General features: G+C 35.0%; 1 protein-coding gene across 3 annotated transcripts in view; it reads right to left on the reverse strand.

Moving 5' to 3' along the window:
• Nucleotides 1–19,898, reverse strand: part of AKT3 (AKT serine/threonine kinase 3) — a 275,734-nt gene that overhangs the window by 68,560 nt on the left and 187,276 nt on the right. For all 3 annotated transcript variants that reach the window (XM_063082725.1, XM_063082726.1, XM_063082727.1), the window contains 2 exons: nucleotides 19,220–19,285; nucleotides 18,126–18,194 (listed from right to left, as the gene is read on the reverse strand). In XM_063082725.1, the coding sequence (XP_062938795.1) occupies nucleotides 18,126–18,194; nucleotides 19,220–19,285 (135 nt within the window). The remainder of the gene's footprint in view (nucleotides 1–18,125; nucleotides 18,195–19,219; nucleotides 19,286–19,898) is intronic.

Genomic DNA, 19,898 nt, shown 5'->3' on the forward strand with positions numbered 1-19,898 from the left:
TAACACTCTGAAGGAAGATGACTGATGGAGTTTGGATGTATTGTCCCCCCAAAACTCGTGAAAATTTGATCCCCAATGTGGCAGTGTTGGAAGCTGACTTGAGTCATGGGGGCGGATCCCTCATGAATGGATTAATGCTCTCCCTAAGTGGGGGGAGTAATGAGTGAGATCTCCCTCTATTAGTTCCCACAAGAGCTGGTTGTTTAAAAGACCCTGGCACCTCCCTCTCACTCTCTCTTGCTTCATCACCATGTGATCTGCTTCATCACCATGTGAGTACAAGCAGTCTGAGGCCCATGCCAAATACAGCTGTCCCAGAATCATAAGCCAAATAAACCCCTGTTCAGGTATTTACCTGTTCAGGTATTTACCCTGTTCAGGTATTTACCCAGTTTCAGGTATTTGTTATAGCAACACAAAATGAACTAAAACAATGACAGAGTCTACAGACTCGCATAAAATTCAAATTACCTAACCAATAAAACAGAATCAAGAGCCCGGAAATTAACTTCTGCATATATAGTCAACAAATACTTGGCAAGGGCATGAAGAGTACACGATCTCCTCAATGAACGGTGCTGGGAAAACTGGATATCCATATGCGAAAGAATGAAATTGGAGCCTATTTTACACCATATGCAAAGGTCAACTCAAGATGGATTAAAGACTTAAACATAAGACCTAAAACTATGAAACTCCTAGAAGAAAACAAAGGGAAAATGCTTCATAACACTGGTCTTAGCAATGATTTTTTGAATATGACACCAAAAGCATGAGCAACAAAAGCAAAAATAAACAAGTGAAATCACATCAAGCTAGGGCCGAGCCCGTGGAGCACTCGGGAGAGTGCCACACTGGGAGCGCAGGGACACTCCCGCCGTGGGTTCGGATCCTATATAGGAATGGCCGGTGCACTCACTGGCTGAGTACCGGTCACGAAAAAGACAAAAAAAAAAAAAAAAAGAAAGAAAGAAAGAAATCACATCAAGCTAAAAATCTTCTGAGCAGCAAAGGAAACAATTGACAGAGGGAAAAGGTAACCTGCAGAACAGAATGGGAGAAAATATTTGCAAGCCATGTATCTGATAAGGGTTTAATATCTGAAAAATGCAAGGAATTTCTACAACTCAAGAGCAAAAAAAAAAAAAAAAACCACCCCAAATAATCCAATTTAAAAATTGCCAAAGGAGCTGAATAGACACTTTTCCAAAGAAGACATACAAAAGGCCAACAGGTATACAGAAAGATGCTGAAGGACTGGCTGGTTAGCTCAGATGGCTAGAGCATGATGCTTTAACATCAAGGTCAAGGCTTCAGATCCCAGGACGGGCCAGGCCAGCTGCCCCCCCCCCCCCCCCCGAAAGTGCTCAAGATCACTAAGATCAGGGAAATGCAAAACAAAACCATAATGACATATCACGTCACACCTCTTAGGGTGATTATTATCAAAAAGACGAGATAAGAAGTGTCGGGGAGAATGTAGAGAAAAAGGAACCCTTGTGCACTGTTGGTTGGAATATAAATCGATGTAGGCATTATGAAAACAATATAGATGTTCGTCAAAAAATTAAAAATAGAATTACCATATTACCCAGCAATTTAACTTATGTATAAGATGTTTCTTCATACAGTTAATGGAAGGATACAATTATATTCAAATTCCTTTTTTTTTTTTTTTTAACAAACTTTTTGAAATACCCTCATATATCTGAAGGAAAAGAAACCAATCTCAGAGAGACATCTGCACTCCCACGTTCACTGTAAGGAAGGTGGAAATGTAGATATTTCTGTTTCAAGAGGTGGAAACAACCTAAACATCCATCAATAGAAGAAAGGATAAAGAAAATGTGGTGTATATATTTACAGTGTAATATCGTTCAGCCATAAAAAAGAAGAAAATCCTACCATTTGTGACATGAATGAACCTTGAGGGCATTATGCTAAGTGAAATAATTAAATAATTCAGGCAAAGACAGACAAATACTGTCTGATCTCACATGCAAAATCTAAAAAAGCCAAACACAGAAACAGAGAGCAGAATGGCGGTGGGGGGTGTGAAATGGGGAGATGTTGGTCAAAGGGTTCAAATTTCCAGTTATAAGAAGAGTAAGTTCTGGGAATCTAATGTACAGCACAGTGACTACAGTTAACAATACTGTATTACATACTTTAAATTTGCTAAGAGAGTAGATTTTAAATATTCTCATCATACACATGTAACTGAGATGAAAAGTGTTAACTAATTTGATTGTGGTAATCACTTTACAATAAACGCATTTACCAAATCACCACAATGTACACCATAAATTCATATGATTTTATTTGTTCATTATACCTCACTAAAAGGCAAAATAAATTGAAAACAAAAAAATGATCTAGCATTCAATCAACACTTACTGGACATGAGAAGATACAAGAAAATATGACCCATAACCAAGAGAAAAATCAGTCATTAGAAACATACCTAAAAATGACAGAGATGATAAAATTAAATAGACATCAACATTAAAACAATACATGAACATAAAGCAGTAAAGAAAAATAAAAATAGAAACAAATGAGACTAACAATATCTGAAATAAAAATTCACTAGATGAGATTCACAACACATTAGACTGCAAGAGAAAAAACCAATGAACATAAAATCAGAGCAAAAGAAACTATGTAAATTTTAGCAGCGGGGGGGGGGGGACCTCAGTGACCTGTTGGACAATACCAAGGATTCTAACATACATGCAATGGAAGCCATTGAAAAGAGGAGGGAGGTATAATGCCTAAAATTTTCCAGAATTGAATAAAACCAATAAATGCACAGATCTAAGGATCTGAATGAACCCAAACAAGAAAAATTCACACATATGTATGAACACTCAAAACGTAAGAAGTCAGAGCACGTTGAAGCTGCTGAAACATCCGTGAGAAAGAGAAAATTTTTAAGACATTCTGGAAAAAAATAACACATTACATACAGAGGAACAAATAGGAGACTTCACCAGACTTTTCCTCAGAGACTGCATAAACAAGAAGACAAGGTAGTTATAAATCATGAGGCAGATGTTCACAGAGAAGAGAGCTCCAGAGACCTGCAATGGACTGCCTAGGAGTCTTACTTAGCACCACATATATGTGAGGAAAACACCAAGGCCAGGAAAAGAGCCACTCGAAAAGATCAAGTGAAATAATCACTAGGCACACACAGAGGCTAAAACACTTAATGTCCTCACCAGGCAAAATGGAAGGACCTTCTAAGAAATATCCAGTACGGTCTTCAAAGAAACTACCTCAGTAGTGCAGCAATGTGAGTGCTCTATAGAGCAAAGGCTATTCTAGACCAGACTAGCCAAACTTAAAGGCAAACCTTGAAAGGATCACACTGTGCATACACAAGAACCATGCCTAAAAAGATACATATATATTTTTAACTCCCTAAATTCTCAACTTCCAACAATGTAAAATCATTATGTGGCATCCAATAAAAAAATTATCAGACACAAAAAGAAACAGGAAAATATAGTTTATAACTATGAGGATAATCAATGAATCAAAACAGACTTAGAAAATGATACAGATTGTAGAATTACTAAAATACTGTAATAAAATAGCTATTGAAAATATAGTCTAATAGTTCAAAAGGTAGAGAGGGAAGCATAGTAAGAAAATAAATGTAAGATATAAAAAAAAGTTCCAGATCAAACATTAAGAAATAAAAGATGTCTCAAATGAAAATGTACTGGGTGAAATTAACGGCACATTAGTCATCAGAGAAGAAATCATTAGTAAACTTGAAGACACAGGAAAAAGAATCCAAATATAAGACAGGAAAAAAAAAAAAAAGACTGAAAAAAATGAATACAGCATTAGTACACTGTGGGAAAACCTCAAACAGTGTAATATGTGTAAGTGGCTTCTCAAAACCAGATAAGAGATATGAGAGAACAGAAGAAAAATACTTAAAGAATAATGTCCAAAATTTTCCCAAATTGAATGAAAATTATATGCCCAGAGACACACAAAGGTTTACACACCCCAACAAAAGAAATGCAGAGAAAATCATACCAAGGCATGTCATAATTAAATAGCTGAAAGGAAAGTAAAGAACTATAAAGGAAGCTTACAAGATTCCAGAGAAGGGAAAGACACATGGTGTACAGAGGAATGAAGGCAGGGATGAGAGCGGACTTCTTGTCAGAAACGATATAGCCAGAAGAAACGTGGGGTGGCATCTGTAGAGTACTGAAGCACCGACTGGCACATTACATTTTCATACACAGCTAAAATATCTTTCCAAAAGTGAGAGCAAAATAAAGCCTTTCTCAGACGTATAGAAGGTTAGAGAACTTATCACCAGAGACACAGCACTAGAAATGTTCAAGGAAATGCTCAGGCTGAGGGAAAATGGTACTAGATGGAAAATTGGATCTCCACAGGTGAGAAAGAGACAAGAAACAGTAACTCTACAGGTGAACTGATTTTTCTTATGTTTTAAATCTCTTTAAAAGATAATTGTTTATAATAAAAATAACAATGCATTGTGGCATTTATAACGTATGCAAAAAAAAATGTATTGTAACAACAGCACAAAGGCTCAAAGGGGGAAATGAAAGTGTCCTCGTGAAAGGATCTTAGGATATACGTGAAATAATATAATACATCTTGAACTAAAAAATGGGGAAACTTAAATATGAGACTGTGTTAAAAAGCATCCTATGATGAAAACTGCTGTTTTCAAAAAGCTTACTGGTGAATTCTACTATCCCTTTAAAGAGGAAATAATAACAATTTCATGCAAACATTTCCAGAAAATAAAAGAGAATAGCATTAAATTACCTTAATACCAAACCATACAAAGGCATTACATGAAAAGATGAGTACTGGTCAATATCCATCAGATATAAAAGTCTTAACAAAACTTTACCAGTAAAATCCAGCAATATATAAGGATGGTAAAACACCATGACTACAGGAGACTTAATCCCAAGAATGAAAGAGTCACTTAACATTTGAAAATCAATCAGTGTAATTTATCAATTGATCAACCTGTGAAGGAAAAACCACATGTTCTTAATGAGGCAGAAAAGCTTTTAAAAAAAGTCAACATCCACTGATGATAAAATCTCTTAAAATATGAGAAAACTTCCTCAACCTGATAAAGAGTATACACTTAATAATGAAAGACAATCTTTTCCCTATAAGATGGGCAACCAAACAAGGATGCTCATTTTTATTCAACATTGCACTAGAATTCCTGGCTGTTGAAATGAGGCATAGACAGACAGAATGACAAATGTATAAATGCCACACAGATTGGAATAGAAGTAAAATGGCCTTTATTCACAAAGAGCAAGACTGTCTACATGGAAATTCCAAAGAAATTTACAAAAACAAACTGTTTCTAGAACTAATAAGTGAGTTTAGGAAGGTCATGGGATATAAGGCCAATACATAAAAATCAATTGTATTCTTATATGCTAGCAACAGACAACTGTGAATGGAAAACAACCAAGAATATGTAAAAACTTGAAAAAAGTTGTACAAGACCTGTACACTGAAAACCTCAAAGTGTTTCAATAGACATAAGAGAAGACATAGGTAAGCAGAGCGACATACTGTGTTCATAGATTGGAAAACTTAGTATTAGGATGGCAGTTTTCCTCAAATTGATCTATAAAGACTCAATGCAATTACAATCAAAGTTCCAGCAGGCTTTTTTTTGGTAAAAATTAACAAGGTGACACTAAATTATATGAAAATGCAAAAAATATAGTCAAAACAATTCTAATAAAAGAGCAAAGTTGTTCTTTACCATCTTATTTCAAAAATATACTCTGAAGCAACAGTAATCAAGTCAGTGTGGTATTTGTATAAAAGGAGACTCATCCACCAATGAAACAGAACAGAAAATGCAGAAATTGACCTACATGTATATGACAAATTGATGTTCAAGAAAAAGGCACCCAGGTCATTCAATGGGGCAAAGTACAGCCCTTTCAACAAAAGATACCAGAATAGCTACATATACATATGGGGAAAAAATGAATCTAAACTCTTAACTTACAGCATACATAAAAAAATAACTTAAAATGGATCATAGACTTAAATGTAGTAAGTAGAGATAAAAAAGTTCTAGAAAAAAATAGGAGAAAATATTTGTGACTAAGGGTAGACAAGGATAGTACAAAAATAAATAAAAACCATGAAAGACAAAAGTTGATACATGGGACATCAAAATTAAAAGCTTGTTCCTCAAAAGTTACCACTCAGAAAATAAAAAGGCAAGATATAGTCCGGGAGCTTATGTTGAAAATAAATTGCTATATTTTGAAAAATAGTTATATTGTTAATGTAACAAGCTTTCCAAACAAATACAGATTTGGACTTTAAAATGTTCTGAGAATTATCACAGCAACCTAAGGTTTTAACCTCGATCATCTTTTTTTCTTGCAAATAGCACCTATATAATTGTTAGCCATTCCTTTATTCATAGGTAAAAGATTCGCTAGCTAGAGAGTAACAAAATATGCTTAATACAAGTCTCATTAATTTCAATGATTAGATTCATTATCATAATATGAATTGAGCTTGGACCCTGAATATCTTAAAGACAACTAATTAATTAAGCAATAAGAAGTTGCAGTCTGTGCAATAATGCTGATTAACGAATCCCTTGGGTATACAAAAAAAAAAAAAGACCCAAGAGAAAAAGAACAGCTCTAGCTCACCTACAGGGAAATTAATAAAAAGTACTATACTAGACAATTGGAATAGTATTAGTCATGCTATGAAATGAACATTAAAATAGTTTTATAGGATCGAAGTATTCTTACACATAACAGAGTGATTCTTCCAGGTATCGCAAATCTTTTTCACAATCTGTACCCACAGTTTGCATGCATTTTACGAAGAAAATTAAGGCAAAATTAATGCAAAGCTAATTACACTTAGTTTTTGAAGTTAGGTTGTTTCAGAAAAAGTAGTAATATAGATATGAGATATAAATATAAGAATACTTTATCTTAATAACATAGTTCAATATAAAATGTCTTTAAAATGTAAATTAAACTCCTAAGATGCTACAGGAGAACTGAAAAGAATCTAAGGCCAGAGTTGCCTGAAACAGTTGTTTGGTGGAAACTGTGCGAGCTATAAATTATAACCGAAATGCTTTAAGCCTTATTCCTCTACTTCTTTCCCTCCTCTTACAAGTCTGAAAATGTAATAAGAATCCCTGATCACCAACTAGGTGCTTGATACCTGAAAAACCAGTCTGTATGTTGGCAATTCTTACAGAAGTAATGCAAGACAAGAAAAGTTAAATAAACTTTCTGGGATCAAAAGTCATCCGATGAAAATATTTAATAATGTGGTAAGAATAAAAAATGGTTGCTTTAGAGAAAATAATTTTAAATTCCCAATTTATTTATGTAATTAAAATAATTTATATTAAGATATTTTATTAAAACTATATTAATGAGATTAAAGAAGAGACTGCTTAGTTATACCACATTAAATGTTAATAGATTCTTCAATTGGAGAACATAATATAATTTTAAAAGGGCAAAAATTCTCAAGGTAATTATTTTAAAATATTTAAATATATATGAAATGTCTAATATCTAAGCAATTTATAAAACATGTTCAAGACCAATGGAATGAAAATAATAAACACTACCATTTTTGAGTATTAAGGACATTATAGTCTAACAATAATCACAAAAGCTACATTTGCTATCTCCATATAATGGAGGGTTATAATTACTATAATTTATTGTTAGTATTGCTGTTACAATAAGCACTATTTTCTGAGTGCTTCTACTTCCTTGGCACTATGCTAAGTAATTTACAAGCATTAAATCATGTAATCCTTAAAACCATCTTACTTGATAGGCACTGTGTGGTGAAACTTGCCCAGCAGATTCAAACTTAGGTCAGCTGGCTCTAAAGTAGAACAATTTTTTATTACATCTGTATGATTTCTATTATTTCAAGACTATAAATGTATAAATCATTCCCTTAAGAAATTCTCTCCATAAGTCTCTTTCATAATGGTCAAATATGAATTGCATGGGGAAAAGGACCTTGTCTGGAGAGCAGCTGTCTTCCCAGGGTCTAGAACTGGACAGGTAATTCAAGCCGTTCTGTGAGAAGTCAATGCATGTACCGTGTGCTAAAGTCTCATTCTTCACAGGTTTCTCTCATCAGAACCTCAGCACAGTCAATTCCTTCCCCATACTCTTTGCCATCAAGTCTTCAATCTAAATGCTACTTCCTCAACGAGATAACTCGATTTATAGTAGATTATCCATTGTTCTCTCTTATACCACAACAGTCTGTTCTTGCTATTACAATTTACTGGGACACAAAAAGCATTCAATAAACATTTCTGAATGAAAACACTAACCTAATTAAAGAACATACCTCAGCCACTCACCACAAACAAACGAAAAGCAAAAACAAAGAAAAGAACAAACTACCCTTGAAGACTTAGTCCCAATGCACCTCAACCCAAAATCTTCTGTACGGAAGACTCATGGAGATGACAGATTTGTCCATTATCTATATGGTGCTGATAATTCCATGGGTCAAAAGTTATCAAATTGTATACAAATGTGCAATTTATTTATAATCTGTCATTATACTTCAGTAAAGCTGCCTTAAAGAAAGAAATTACGGCTATCAGATCTGCACTACAAAAAATGTTAAAGGACGTTCTTCATGCGAAAGGGAAATGCCAGTAGATGAAAATGTGCATCTATGCAAAGGAACGAGGAACGTATGAAACAGTGATGTGATAAATTTAAAACATTTTTTTCTCATTTTAAAATTTTTTCTTTGAAAGATGATTGACTGCTTAAAGCAAAAACAGTAACAGTAACTGTAGGGGTTACAACACAGGTGGAACTAAAAAGGTCACAACATCAAGTACAAGTAAAACATCTGATAACAGCACCACCAAAGACAGAAGGTAGGGAAACTGAGGTATGCCCTTGTAAGGTCCTTAGAATACAAGTGAGATGACGTCATACGTCTGAAAGTTGGCTGTCACGACAAAGATATGTATCTTAAACCCCATAGCTACCACTATAAAAACAAAACAAAGAGTCAGAGCTAATCCAATCCAATTTCGTAGTATTCCAATATAAATGGAATACTACAAAAATAGTCTTTTAATACAAAAGAAAGCAGAAAGAGACTTTTTAAAAAGGATGAAAGAACAGATGGAATAATTTTATTTTATTTTATTTTTTTTTTGGTGACCGGTAAGGGGATCACAACCCTTGGCTTGGTGTCTTCCGCACCGCACTCAGCCAGTGAGCGCACCGGCCATCCCTATATAGGATCCGAACCTGCTGCAGGAGTGCCACTGCGCACCCAGCGCCGCACACTCCCGAGTGCGCCACGGGGTCGACCCTGGAATAAATTTTTTAAAAAGCAATATTTAACCCAAACCATATTTATGGTGAATGTTCTAAGCACTCCAAATTAAAGACAGAAATTATCAGACTTGACTTTTTAAAACGTATGACCTAACTACAGGCTGCCGATAAAGAAAGCAAATGGAGAAATAAATAAATCCATAATTGTGGTTGGAGATTTCGACCCTACTCTTTCGATGTTTGATAAAGTAAATAGAAAATTCGTAAAGATACAGAACCCTTGAACATTGCCTCATGAAACACTTAACTTAATTGGAATTTATAGATCACTTCACCTGACACAACTGAATACACATGTGTTCTCAGTACACAGAGCACGTTCATCAGACAGAACATACTCTGGGCCAAAAAGCAAGTCACAATAAATTTAAAAGGACGTTAACCAGATAGTACATTTCTCTGACAACACGTAAATGAAACTGTAAATCAGAAAGAGAGGGATATAGGCATCCTCAAGTATTTGGAAATTAAACAACACACTTTTAAATAACCCACCGATCAAAGAAAACATACCAAAAAAATCAGTATATTTGGGAAAAGAATAACAGATATAACAAATATAAAGTAATGTAAAAACAAATGTAACATTTAAAATATGCAACAAATATTAACATTTGTAAAATAATATAAAAGTTGGTGTCTAGAAGAAAGTTTATAACATTAAATACTTTTATTAGAAAGGAAAAAAAAGCTTTAAATAAATGCTTTGTTTCCACATTAAAAAACTAGAAGAAGAAAATCAAATTCAATCCAAAGTAGTCAGAAGGAAGGAAACAATAAATATAAGAGCAGAACTCAATGAAATAGGCGATTCAAAATTAATAGAAGAAAAATCAATACACCTTAAAGCTGGTTCTTTGAAGTATCAATAAAAATTATTAACCTCCAGACAGACTGATCAGAAATAAAAGAGAAGACAACTACAGATCCTACAGAAATTAACAGGATAATAAGAGAACATAATAATACTTGAAAATAAATTCCAAAATTTAGACAAAACTGACAAATTCCTAGAAACACACAAAATGTGTGGCTTAATATATGTTTTTAAAATTTCAATTCATGGTTAAAAAATCTCCTTTACCCCCCTAATGAATCTAATTTCCACGAAATTTCAGCCTTGTGAGAGATTTACAGAGGTCCAAATTACAGGCCTGAACGAAAGAAAGCAGTAAGAAAGATTTGAGAAGACTCCTAAGTGGAGCTTTACTAAAACAACAATACTTTAGCCAGTTTTCAGTTTACTTTTTTTCCCAGAGTATTTTTCTACTTCTCATGTAAATTTAGTAATACCTAAGATATAAAAAAAGGGTGGCAGCAGTGTGGTCACATTATTAGAGACATTTCACAATTCGTTCTAAGGGTGTTGACTTACTGTCCACGAAAGTTGCAGAACTCACTCTCATAACCTTGTTCTACTGGGCTCCAAACCCACCCTCGCACACTCTGTACTATAGCCAAGGTGCATACCTTGCTCCTACCAAAAAAAGGGGAGAATCCATGGTAATCTGCTTAGGAAATACTAGGTGTCAAACCCAATGGACATTTCTCAGTTGTTACCTTACAGGATTCAGTATACTCTGAGTGTTTAATCTACTCTCCAGAACTTCTAAGGCTTCTCTGTCTGGCTCCTCCTGCCCAGGATCTTCTGCTGGCTTCTCTCATCACCTGCACGTCTGATTGAGCTCTCTCCAGGCACCATTCTCAGCCACTGATGTTCTAACTCTACAGTTTTCTCACACTGGACATTTCTTCACTTCGTGGCTTTAGTACTGCTGATAAGGCTATATGTATCTCTAACCTAACTATCCCAACTCCTTCATATCCCCACTAGGTACCTCAAATATAGAATGATCCTTCCAGAACACATTCATCTTCCTGTGTTTCCTATTTTTACGAGTAGCTCAGTATCCACAATTTGCCAAGCAGCAAATAGGAAAATGTCCAGTATTTCTCTATGTATTCAGTCATTAAATCCTGGCAATCATAGCACCTAATATCACTAGAATTTGATTCCCTTTCAATAACACTGCCTCAATTAACAACCTTATCATTTTTATGACTTGATTACTGAAAACCTCCTAAGTGCCAGAGCCCCCAAGTATTTTCCTTGCTTCCACTTTTGTCCTCTCCAGTTCAAGCTTCCTACTGCTACAAAGTATTCTTTCTAAATATTTCCCACAGAAATTCTTCCATGATGCTCCGCTGCCTTCAGGACAAAATCTACATGACTTTGGAGAGAAGACCTGTTCTAGTGTGACCCTGTGTACCTGTTTGGACTCTCCTGGCTTTCCTCTGCAGGACTGCAGGCATCACCCATGCTGTGCTGGATTGGAGGCAGGGGCAGGCACATGTTCCTGCACCTTGTCCACGTTCTACTTCATCTCGGTATGAACACCCTCCTTCCCGTCCTTACTGACATACCTTATAGTTGTCCTTAAGTCTGAGCTTAGCAACCACTCTGAGATGTGATTCCTACATGGTATCTTTTGCCTTCCTTTACATTTCCTTCTAGATTGATTCAAGTGTTCGTTATCACCTGAATTATCATAGCAATAATGACACTGTAAAGTACACGTGCGTTCTCTGATCCGTCTCCTCAATTAGACACTCATCTTCTTAAAGGAAAGTACCATGTTTTCCTTATTTCTGAATTCTATGAGGTCCAGCACATAGAAGTTGCTCATTAAATATTTAATAAGTGAATGGCCTAATAGAGTATGTTCTAAAGTTAACACATAAATTATCAAATATAATCAAAATCCACCTTGAAAATTCCTTAGGAAAGTATTACACTGGGGAATGACATACTACCATCTCTGAATGTAGTTAAGGCCAGCACAGTTTTCTATCACTGGAACAAGAATATAGTTTCTTTAAATAAACACCTGTAGTTACAATGAACTTAATGACAATGTTTAATGAAAACTATTTTTAAGCACCAGAGTTTATATCCTGTAAAGCTCTATGTATGGTAAATAGAAGTGACATGGAGTAAAAGAACAGTAAATTTATGTCTCTCATCTAGAGGTCACTCTATGAATATGCTCAGTGAGAAGAATGGCAGAATCACCTTATTATTTACATCTATCCATCCATCCATCCATCCATCCATCCATCTATCTAAACCGTAATTTTGCTGAGCCCATTCCATCAAATTTCTGTTTTAAATTGTGATGCAATTCTGTGGTACTGATATTCCCGTAAGAAGCAGTGTTGATTTTTCACAGCCAGTATTTTTCTCAAAATCCACTTCCACTGAGATTTTTTTAGTACTTTAAGACACAGGCGGGTCAAGGGACTGCAGAAGTGGTGAGGGTGCGGTTGTCATAGCTGTTCCTCTGTCCTGGGGGTGCTCCCAACCGTCTCTTCCTGCAGCGTAGCCCATAGGTCAGAACTGGGTGACCCGTCCCCACCCGAGACTGCCAGCTTCTACACTGTATTCTGGACCGGCCATCTTATGTTCTGAGACATACCAGTCGTCCTTCTCCATGCTTAATTACAGCCTTCCACGGAGGCTTCACAGGATCTTTTCTCTCTGAATTATTTCCAGACTCGGTTCATTCCCCAGTGAGGCACTGATCAGGGTTGGGACCACTTATGGGCAGGGACTGCCTTATTCCTCTATGTAACTAACACCAGCCTCCAGTAGGACAACAAATATAAAAGTATAAATGAATGCTTTTTCTTAATGCTATAGCCAACCCCCTTAACCATGGATCAAAATATGACTTAAAAAAAGACCCGAAACTATAAAACTCCTAAAAGAAAACATAGGGGAAACACTTCAGGAAGCAGGACTGGGCAAAGTCTTCATGAATATTAGCCCCAAAGCACAGGCAAAAAATAGGAAAAATGAACAAATGGGATTATACCAAACTACAAAGCTTCTGCACAGCAAAAGAAACAACTAACAGAGCGAGAAGACAATGTACAGAGTGGGAGAAAATATGTACAAACTATGCATCCAAAGGATTAATATCGAGAATATACAAGGAACTCAAACAACAGTAAAAAAATAACCCAATTAAAAAATGGGCAAAGGAGCTGAATGGGCTTCCTCAAAGGAAGACATACAAATGGCCAACAGACACATGAAAAAATGCTCAACATCACTCAGCATCAGAGGAATGCAAATCAAAACCACACTGAGATGTCATCTCATCCCAGTAAGACTGGCCATTATCAGAAAGACGGAGAAAAACAAATGATGGTGAGAACATGGAGAAAGGGGACCCCTCCTACGCTGTTGGTTTGAATGCAAATTAGTGCAGCCATTATGGAAAACAGTATGGAGGTTCCTCAAACAACTACAGATAGAACTTCCATTGGATCCAGCAACCCCACTGCTGGGTGTATACCCAAGGGAATGGAAATCATCATGTTGGAGGGACACCTGCACCCCCCCACCCCCATGTTCGTCGTAGCTCTATTTACAATAGCCAAGAGCTGGAACAAATCGAAATGTCCATCCATGGACAACAGGATAAGGAAAACGTGGTGCATGTTCACAACAGCTTACTACTCTGCCATGAAAACGAATGAAATACTGCCATTCTTAGCAACATGGATGAACTTAGAGAAAATCATGTTAGGTGAAATAAGCCAGGCACAGAAGGAGAAATACAGCATATCCTTACTTATCAGTGGGAGCTAAAAAATAAAACAAACAAATAAAAAGAAAGATGTGACAATCACAACAATATGTTGAACTTTCCAAAGGGGAGAAAAGAACTGAGGTTACCAGAGGTGGGAAAGGGGGAGGAGAGGCAGGGTAAGGGAGCAATAGGCAAAAGGCCACAAAAAATAAACAATTATTGTTGAATATACTAATTATCCTGATTTGAGCATCACATATCGCACATAGGTACTGATATTCAACTCTGTACCTCACAGAAATGTATAAGCAATTGTGTTACAAGTGGACCTATATGAAAGGGTAGCGAATCAACTTAATGTGAAACAGACGGTGCTAGCAAAAAACTGTCTATTCTTCTGGGAGAAAAGTAAGACCCCCTTATACTACATATGAAAATGGAATTTAGTAAACAATGAAGGAACACTGAAGAGAATTTTGGTGCATTAAGTAATATAGGCAAACACAGAAATAATAACAAACATGTCCAAAATCATAATAAATTCCTGTCTCCACTGCTACATTTCAAGATAAACATTCCAGAGCATATGAATAGTCACCATAATGACATAATAATATAATAATACAATGATACAAAATAACAGTATGATATACTGAGCATAAAATTTCCTCCCCAGCAATGACAAATCAAGAATTAATAATAATCCTATTATATTCCAAGTACTAAGTAACTTTTTAAAAGAACACTGGATAATCTAATAGAATAAAAATTTAGGAGATTACATGTAAAAAAATTTTAATTTTACTAAAATTGCTAAATATAAATAATTTATTTTTCATTTTCTTGCCCTCTGTAAAGGGTAGAGAATACATGACATATGGCAGTGCTACACAGCATATACCATATATATGGCAATTTTGCACTTACTACCTATGCACTTTAAAATTATATATCACATACAGAATCAGTTCACTTCTTTCAAAACACTAAAAAATTTAGTACATTTCTATAGCCCATCCTACAACAGAAATTCTGGGAGAAAAAAAAGAATACATGCCAAAAAAAAAAAGAATGCTGAAGAAAACCATCTGGCTAGTCTGCAAATGTGCTTCTGGGTATGAAATTTTTCAACAGTCATCAATTAATTAACCTCCTGAGTAATCTAGATGCTCCCTCCAGGAAGTCTACCTTCATCTCAACATGCAGACGTCTCCTTGCTCTCCTGTGAAGCCCCATGGCCCTTCGACTGTATTTCTGACACAGTGGTAATTATCACTTTACACTTCATACGATTTTTATACCTTATTTTCCCCACTAGACTATAAACTCTTTGAGAGTAAGACCTATGTTTAATTCAGGTTCGTATGCCCCCCACTATCTACCAGAGTGCCTTGCACAGAGACTCAAAAGATACGTGTTTTATAAATACTCAAAGATACTCTTCCTCAACTTATATTCAGCTTTTTCCCATAGTAAAGTCTGTAGAACTCTGTTTTCTATTTTTCTTCACACTACTCAATAGTTCCTATTTTACCACTTTTGCTAACTTCTCTTATCCCTGCTCCCTGAGGGAAATTTGTTCATCCATTTATTTATTCATTCATTAAAATAATCCAATAAATATATGTCAAGTATCTACTATATGCCAGGTAGTGTGTAAGGTGCTAGTTATATCACTGAACAAGTTTCATAAGAAGCAAAGAGTCTAGTGGGAAAGACAGACAAGTAAATAGGTAATTATAAAACATTTGGACAGATGTGAATACATGAAACTGTGTACAAAAAACAAGAGAGACATGTTAAGAGTGCTTCTCTAGGTTTTTTGTCTGCAATTTATCATTTTCTCTATGTTACCATCTCCCTGGCCATCCATCTGTCTACTTTCAATTATTAAATAGATAATACATACATGTGTGGTATAAAATAAAGCTGCAGAAGAATACAGAAGTGAAACATAATAAGCTTTCCTCTTACCCTATGCCCAGACACCCAGTTTATCTTCTCAAAGGCAAGCACTAATATCCAGTGCAATAAGTCCAGAGATGCTCAACACATATGCAAACAGACATTCCCATGTAGTATGGTCTTACTGTGACATGGAGGTAGCATGCTTCACACTCTGACTTCACCTTGCCTATTTCACTTCTGTATCAGCCCTTATCAGGCTGCCTTGTTCTTTTTAGTGAATATGGAGATTCCACGACATGGATGTGACACAATTTATTGAAGCAGTCTTCTTACCAAATGCTCATTTAAGGTACTAAATTGCTGCAATATATTTATCCATATATCACTCTGTGGTATATCTGTAGGATAAGTTCTCACAAGTGAGATTGCTGAGTCCGAGAATATGTTCTAATTTTGTTCAAAATGACACAGAGTTTTCATCAATTTCACTTCCACCTCCACGGCTTAAATTATAACATTTACAGGAACCGTTCCCAAATCTGTATCCACAGTTCTGACCCCTTATTTATTGTCCATGATAATTACTTGCAACCTCAGGAAAAACCATCTTACCCTCAACATGATCCTCAGAACTTCACTATATCTGTTAATTCTCCCTGTTCCCAACCAAACCATCTTGCCTCTTTGTTTCTACCTACATCCAGTTAACTGGTCGTTAAGATGTACCCATCCCACAGTGCCACAGCTCCATCTTCTTCATGTTTCTCAGACATTTGACTGCAAGGTCCCAGTTCTGCATGACTGGGTGATTGTTATGTAACTACTCGAGTTCTTCCTGCCCTAAGCTCACCCACCAGCAATTCTATTCACACCATCCTCTCTGCCTGAAATATCTTCTTAAATCAGTTACCCAGTTAAGAGCTCATTAAGCCTACCCTAAATGGTAGATCATCCATAAAGCGTTTTCTTTTATGAATTTATTAGCACTTAGGTCTTTTGCTACGCATTCCAATTTATGATGCACTTATAAGAGAAATTATATACTCCTCCATAGCAAAGAGAATGTCTTATCACATTTTGATAAACCCATACTGCCTGGCACTCAAAATGTGTTAACCAAATGAATAAATGAGGTTTTGCAATAAACTAATTGCTCCAAATCAGATAATTCTATAGAAGAAAATATTCTATAGAGGATATTTAATTAATCAATTATTTTCTAGAAGTTTTCTTGTCTTTTCAGTATTTTATATAGGTCCTACAAACATGAGTCATCACCCAGGCCCACTGTTCCTATAAGTGGTGGCTTTGTAGACATTTACATACACATCAGTGTCCAAGAGTCACGGTTAATTTCTCCTTCTTATTCCCCTCCATGCTCTGCCTTATTTTCTCAGAAACTGAAGGTATTTGCTTATTATTGTTTGTTTGCTTGTTTGGGTCTGTGCACAGGTTCCTTGGCAGGAGAACACATATATGTAATTTATTTATTTATTTTCGAAAATAAGAATATTTTAAAGTCTGTGAGATGTAAGCACCTACTAAATAATTAAATTTATTTCACAAAGCTCACAACATAAAATATTTCCAGTTAACTACTTAGGTAAAGCACATTTTTCCCTCACATTAAGTTTGATCAATAACAGGGAGGAGAAAGTTTAGGAATAAAAGAATAAGTGAAATATACCACTAAAATGACTGAATTTCTCTTCAAAACTACAAGATTCGTTAAATCTCTTAATTATTATCACGGTTGCTTTAATTACTACGTAGGATAAGCGAAAGCTCAGCCACAACATGCTTATGGATTCTTCTTCAATTGAGTTTAAATGGGTAAAATAACTTTTCTCAAGTTTCACAGAAAGTCTCCTTGAGAAAGAACTTTGTAAAATACAGTAAATCCTACATTTCTGGTTTCCAAAATTTAGTAAGATGATTTCAAAAATCATGCTTGTATTAAAACTTTTTACATTTGAAAACAAAGGGAAAGGGAAAATATGATTATGCCTTCCAATATATAAAGTTATATAAAAACGATTGTTACATTTCATTAGAAATTATTTAGCTCCATCCATCCCTACACCAAGAAATAAAGAACTGCTGTGTTATAACTTGTGTTTTAAATAATATTTTTCAAATAATAAAAATACTATCATGCAAATGCTGAATTTAGTTCTTCACTCACCTCTCCCCCATTAACATATTCCATCACAAAACACAAACGGTCTTTTGTCTGGAAGGAATATTTCAAGGACTTGAAATGAAAAAGAAAAAATATTATATTACAATCCTATATTCTTATAATTATAATGGTACCAAAAATAGAACATTCAGAAATAGTAAGCACAACTGATGAACTGTTATCGTTCCTGAAGAACCCATCTACTCCTTAAGAGTGCTTAGGTAAATGTTTATGAAAAACATAAGTAAAATTTTATTTAGCTCAGCAACAGGTATTGTAAGGGGAGAAATTAAAATTGAAATTTTAAGTAAAAGTAAACCTTGTATTTGAGATGAGCACTTCTCAAACTGCTGTGCCATCTATTTGAAACTGTGTTGGTCCTCAAAGCTTTCCAGCCATTTGACCTCCAAGCGTGCCTACAAACTACTCTAACAAAAGTTCCTTTTGAATGCAGTTCCAGTTTTTACACTCAAGTTTCTAATACAGTTTCAACATCACTTTTTGCATACTGGGTGCATAACATGACCCAACCCAAAAGAGTTGGTTCATGTAATTATACAGGTAATAAAAGAAAATCAAAATTCGATCTCATTATACTAAACAATACACAAAAATATAACAAAGCAAGTCTAAGTGTCTACTGATGCCTCCGAAAATGTCTACTTTAGATAATCCTAAAATTTTAAAAGGTTCTAGCTGCTATTATTTTTAATCTTAATATATTTCACTGAAATCGGGACACATATAGAAACTTTGCAAATTATCCCTCTATTACAAGGAATCTAAGACCATAACTAAAAAATCAGTTTAATGTTTCATGGGAGCAAAAAAAAAAAAAAAAAAAAGAGAGAGAAAGTCTCGAAAAAAAAAAGTAAAGGGTGCATAATGAGAGGGATTATAAATGCACACATGCCGTAAACTTAAACCATACATTCCAATAATTTCAAATAAATTTGACTTCTAGTTTTTCCAAAAAGAAAATGGTATACCTAAATGAATGTTATTTAAAATGTTATTTTTCATAGTTTAGTTTCTATAACAAAATTTCTTTAAATTTAGAATGTTACGATTATAACATCTGTCCTTCAGTCACTTACTGTTAAAAAGGGATGTCTAGTGTTCTTTAATACTCTGCTTTCAGTTAGAGTGTGCGCCACTTCATCCTACAAAAGACAAAGGCAAATCCTTTAATGTATGTTCTAAGGACTGATAATATAAAAATTTCACTATTTCCCTAAAATAAGAGGGTAAACCCCGAGATAGAAAAGGATTTAACAACACAGTAGCAAGCTTCCTTTACGGCTTAGCTTCTCCTCCACCAAAAAGGAAAAGAAACCCGCCCCAAAATAAAACAAATTAATGATTTAATTCAGAAGGCTGTAATGTATATCAATAATGATATAAAAATCAACTGAAAAAATTATCAGGGACACAGATAACTAAATAGTAAGTTCTTCCCCTTGAAGGGAATGCCTTAGCTAATGAAATTTCAGCATGATATAGTTTATATTTCCATGTTTCTAATAAATTGTGTTCAAGGGGATATGAAGGAGATATTTCACTCAAGATCATAGAATCCATATGTCTCCTACTTAAAGAAAATCAGTTACTGAAAAGAGGAATGCAGAATATATACACATAATATTTAATTCTGAATGATACATTTTAGAAATAGAAAGAAACACAGTATAAAAGTGTGTCTTTTTGCTTGAGGCTTTTTAACGAGCTTCTTAAAAAAAAAACTCCAGGTGACAGTTTTAAAATGCGGATGGTATT

The sequence above is a fragment of the Cynocephalus volans genome, chromosome 18 (assembly GCF_027409185.1).
Source record: "Cynocephalus volans isolate mCynVol1 chromosome 18, mCynVol1.pri, whole genome shotgun sequence".
In the NCBI taxonomy this organism is placed as follows: domain Eukaryota; kingdom Metazoa; phylum Chordata; class Mammalia; order Dermoptera; family Cynocephalidae; genus Cynocephalus; species Cynocephalus volans.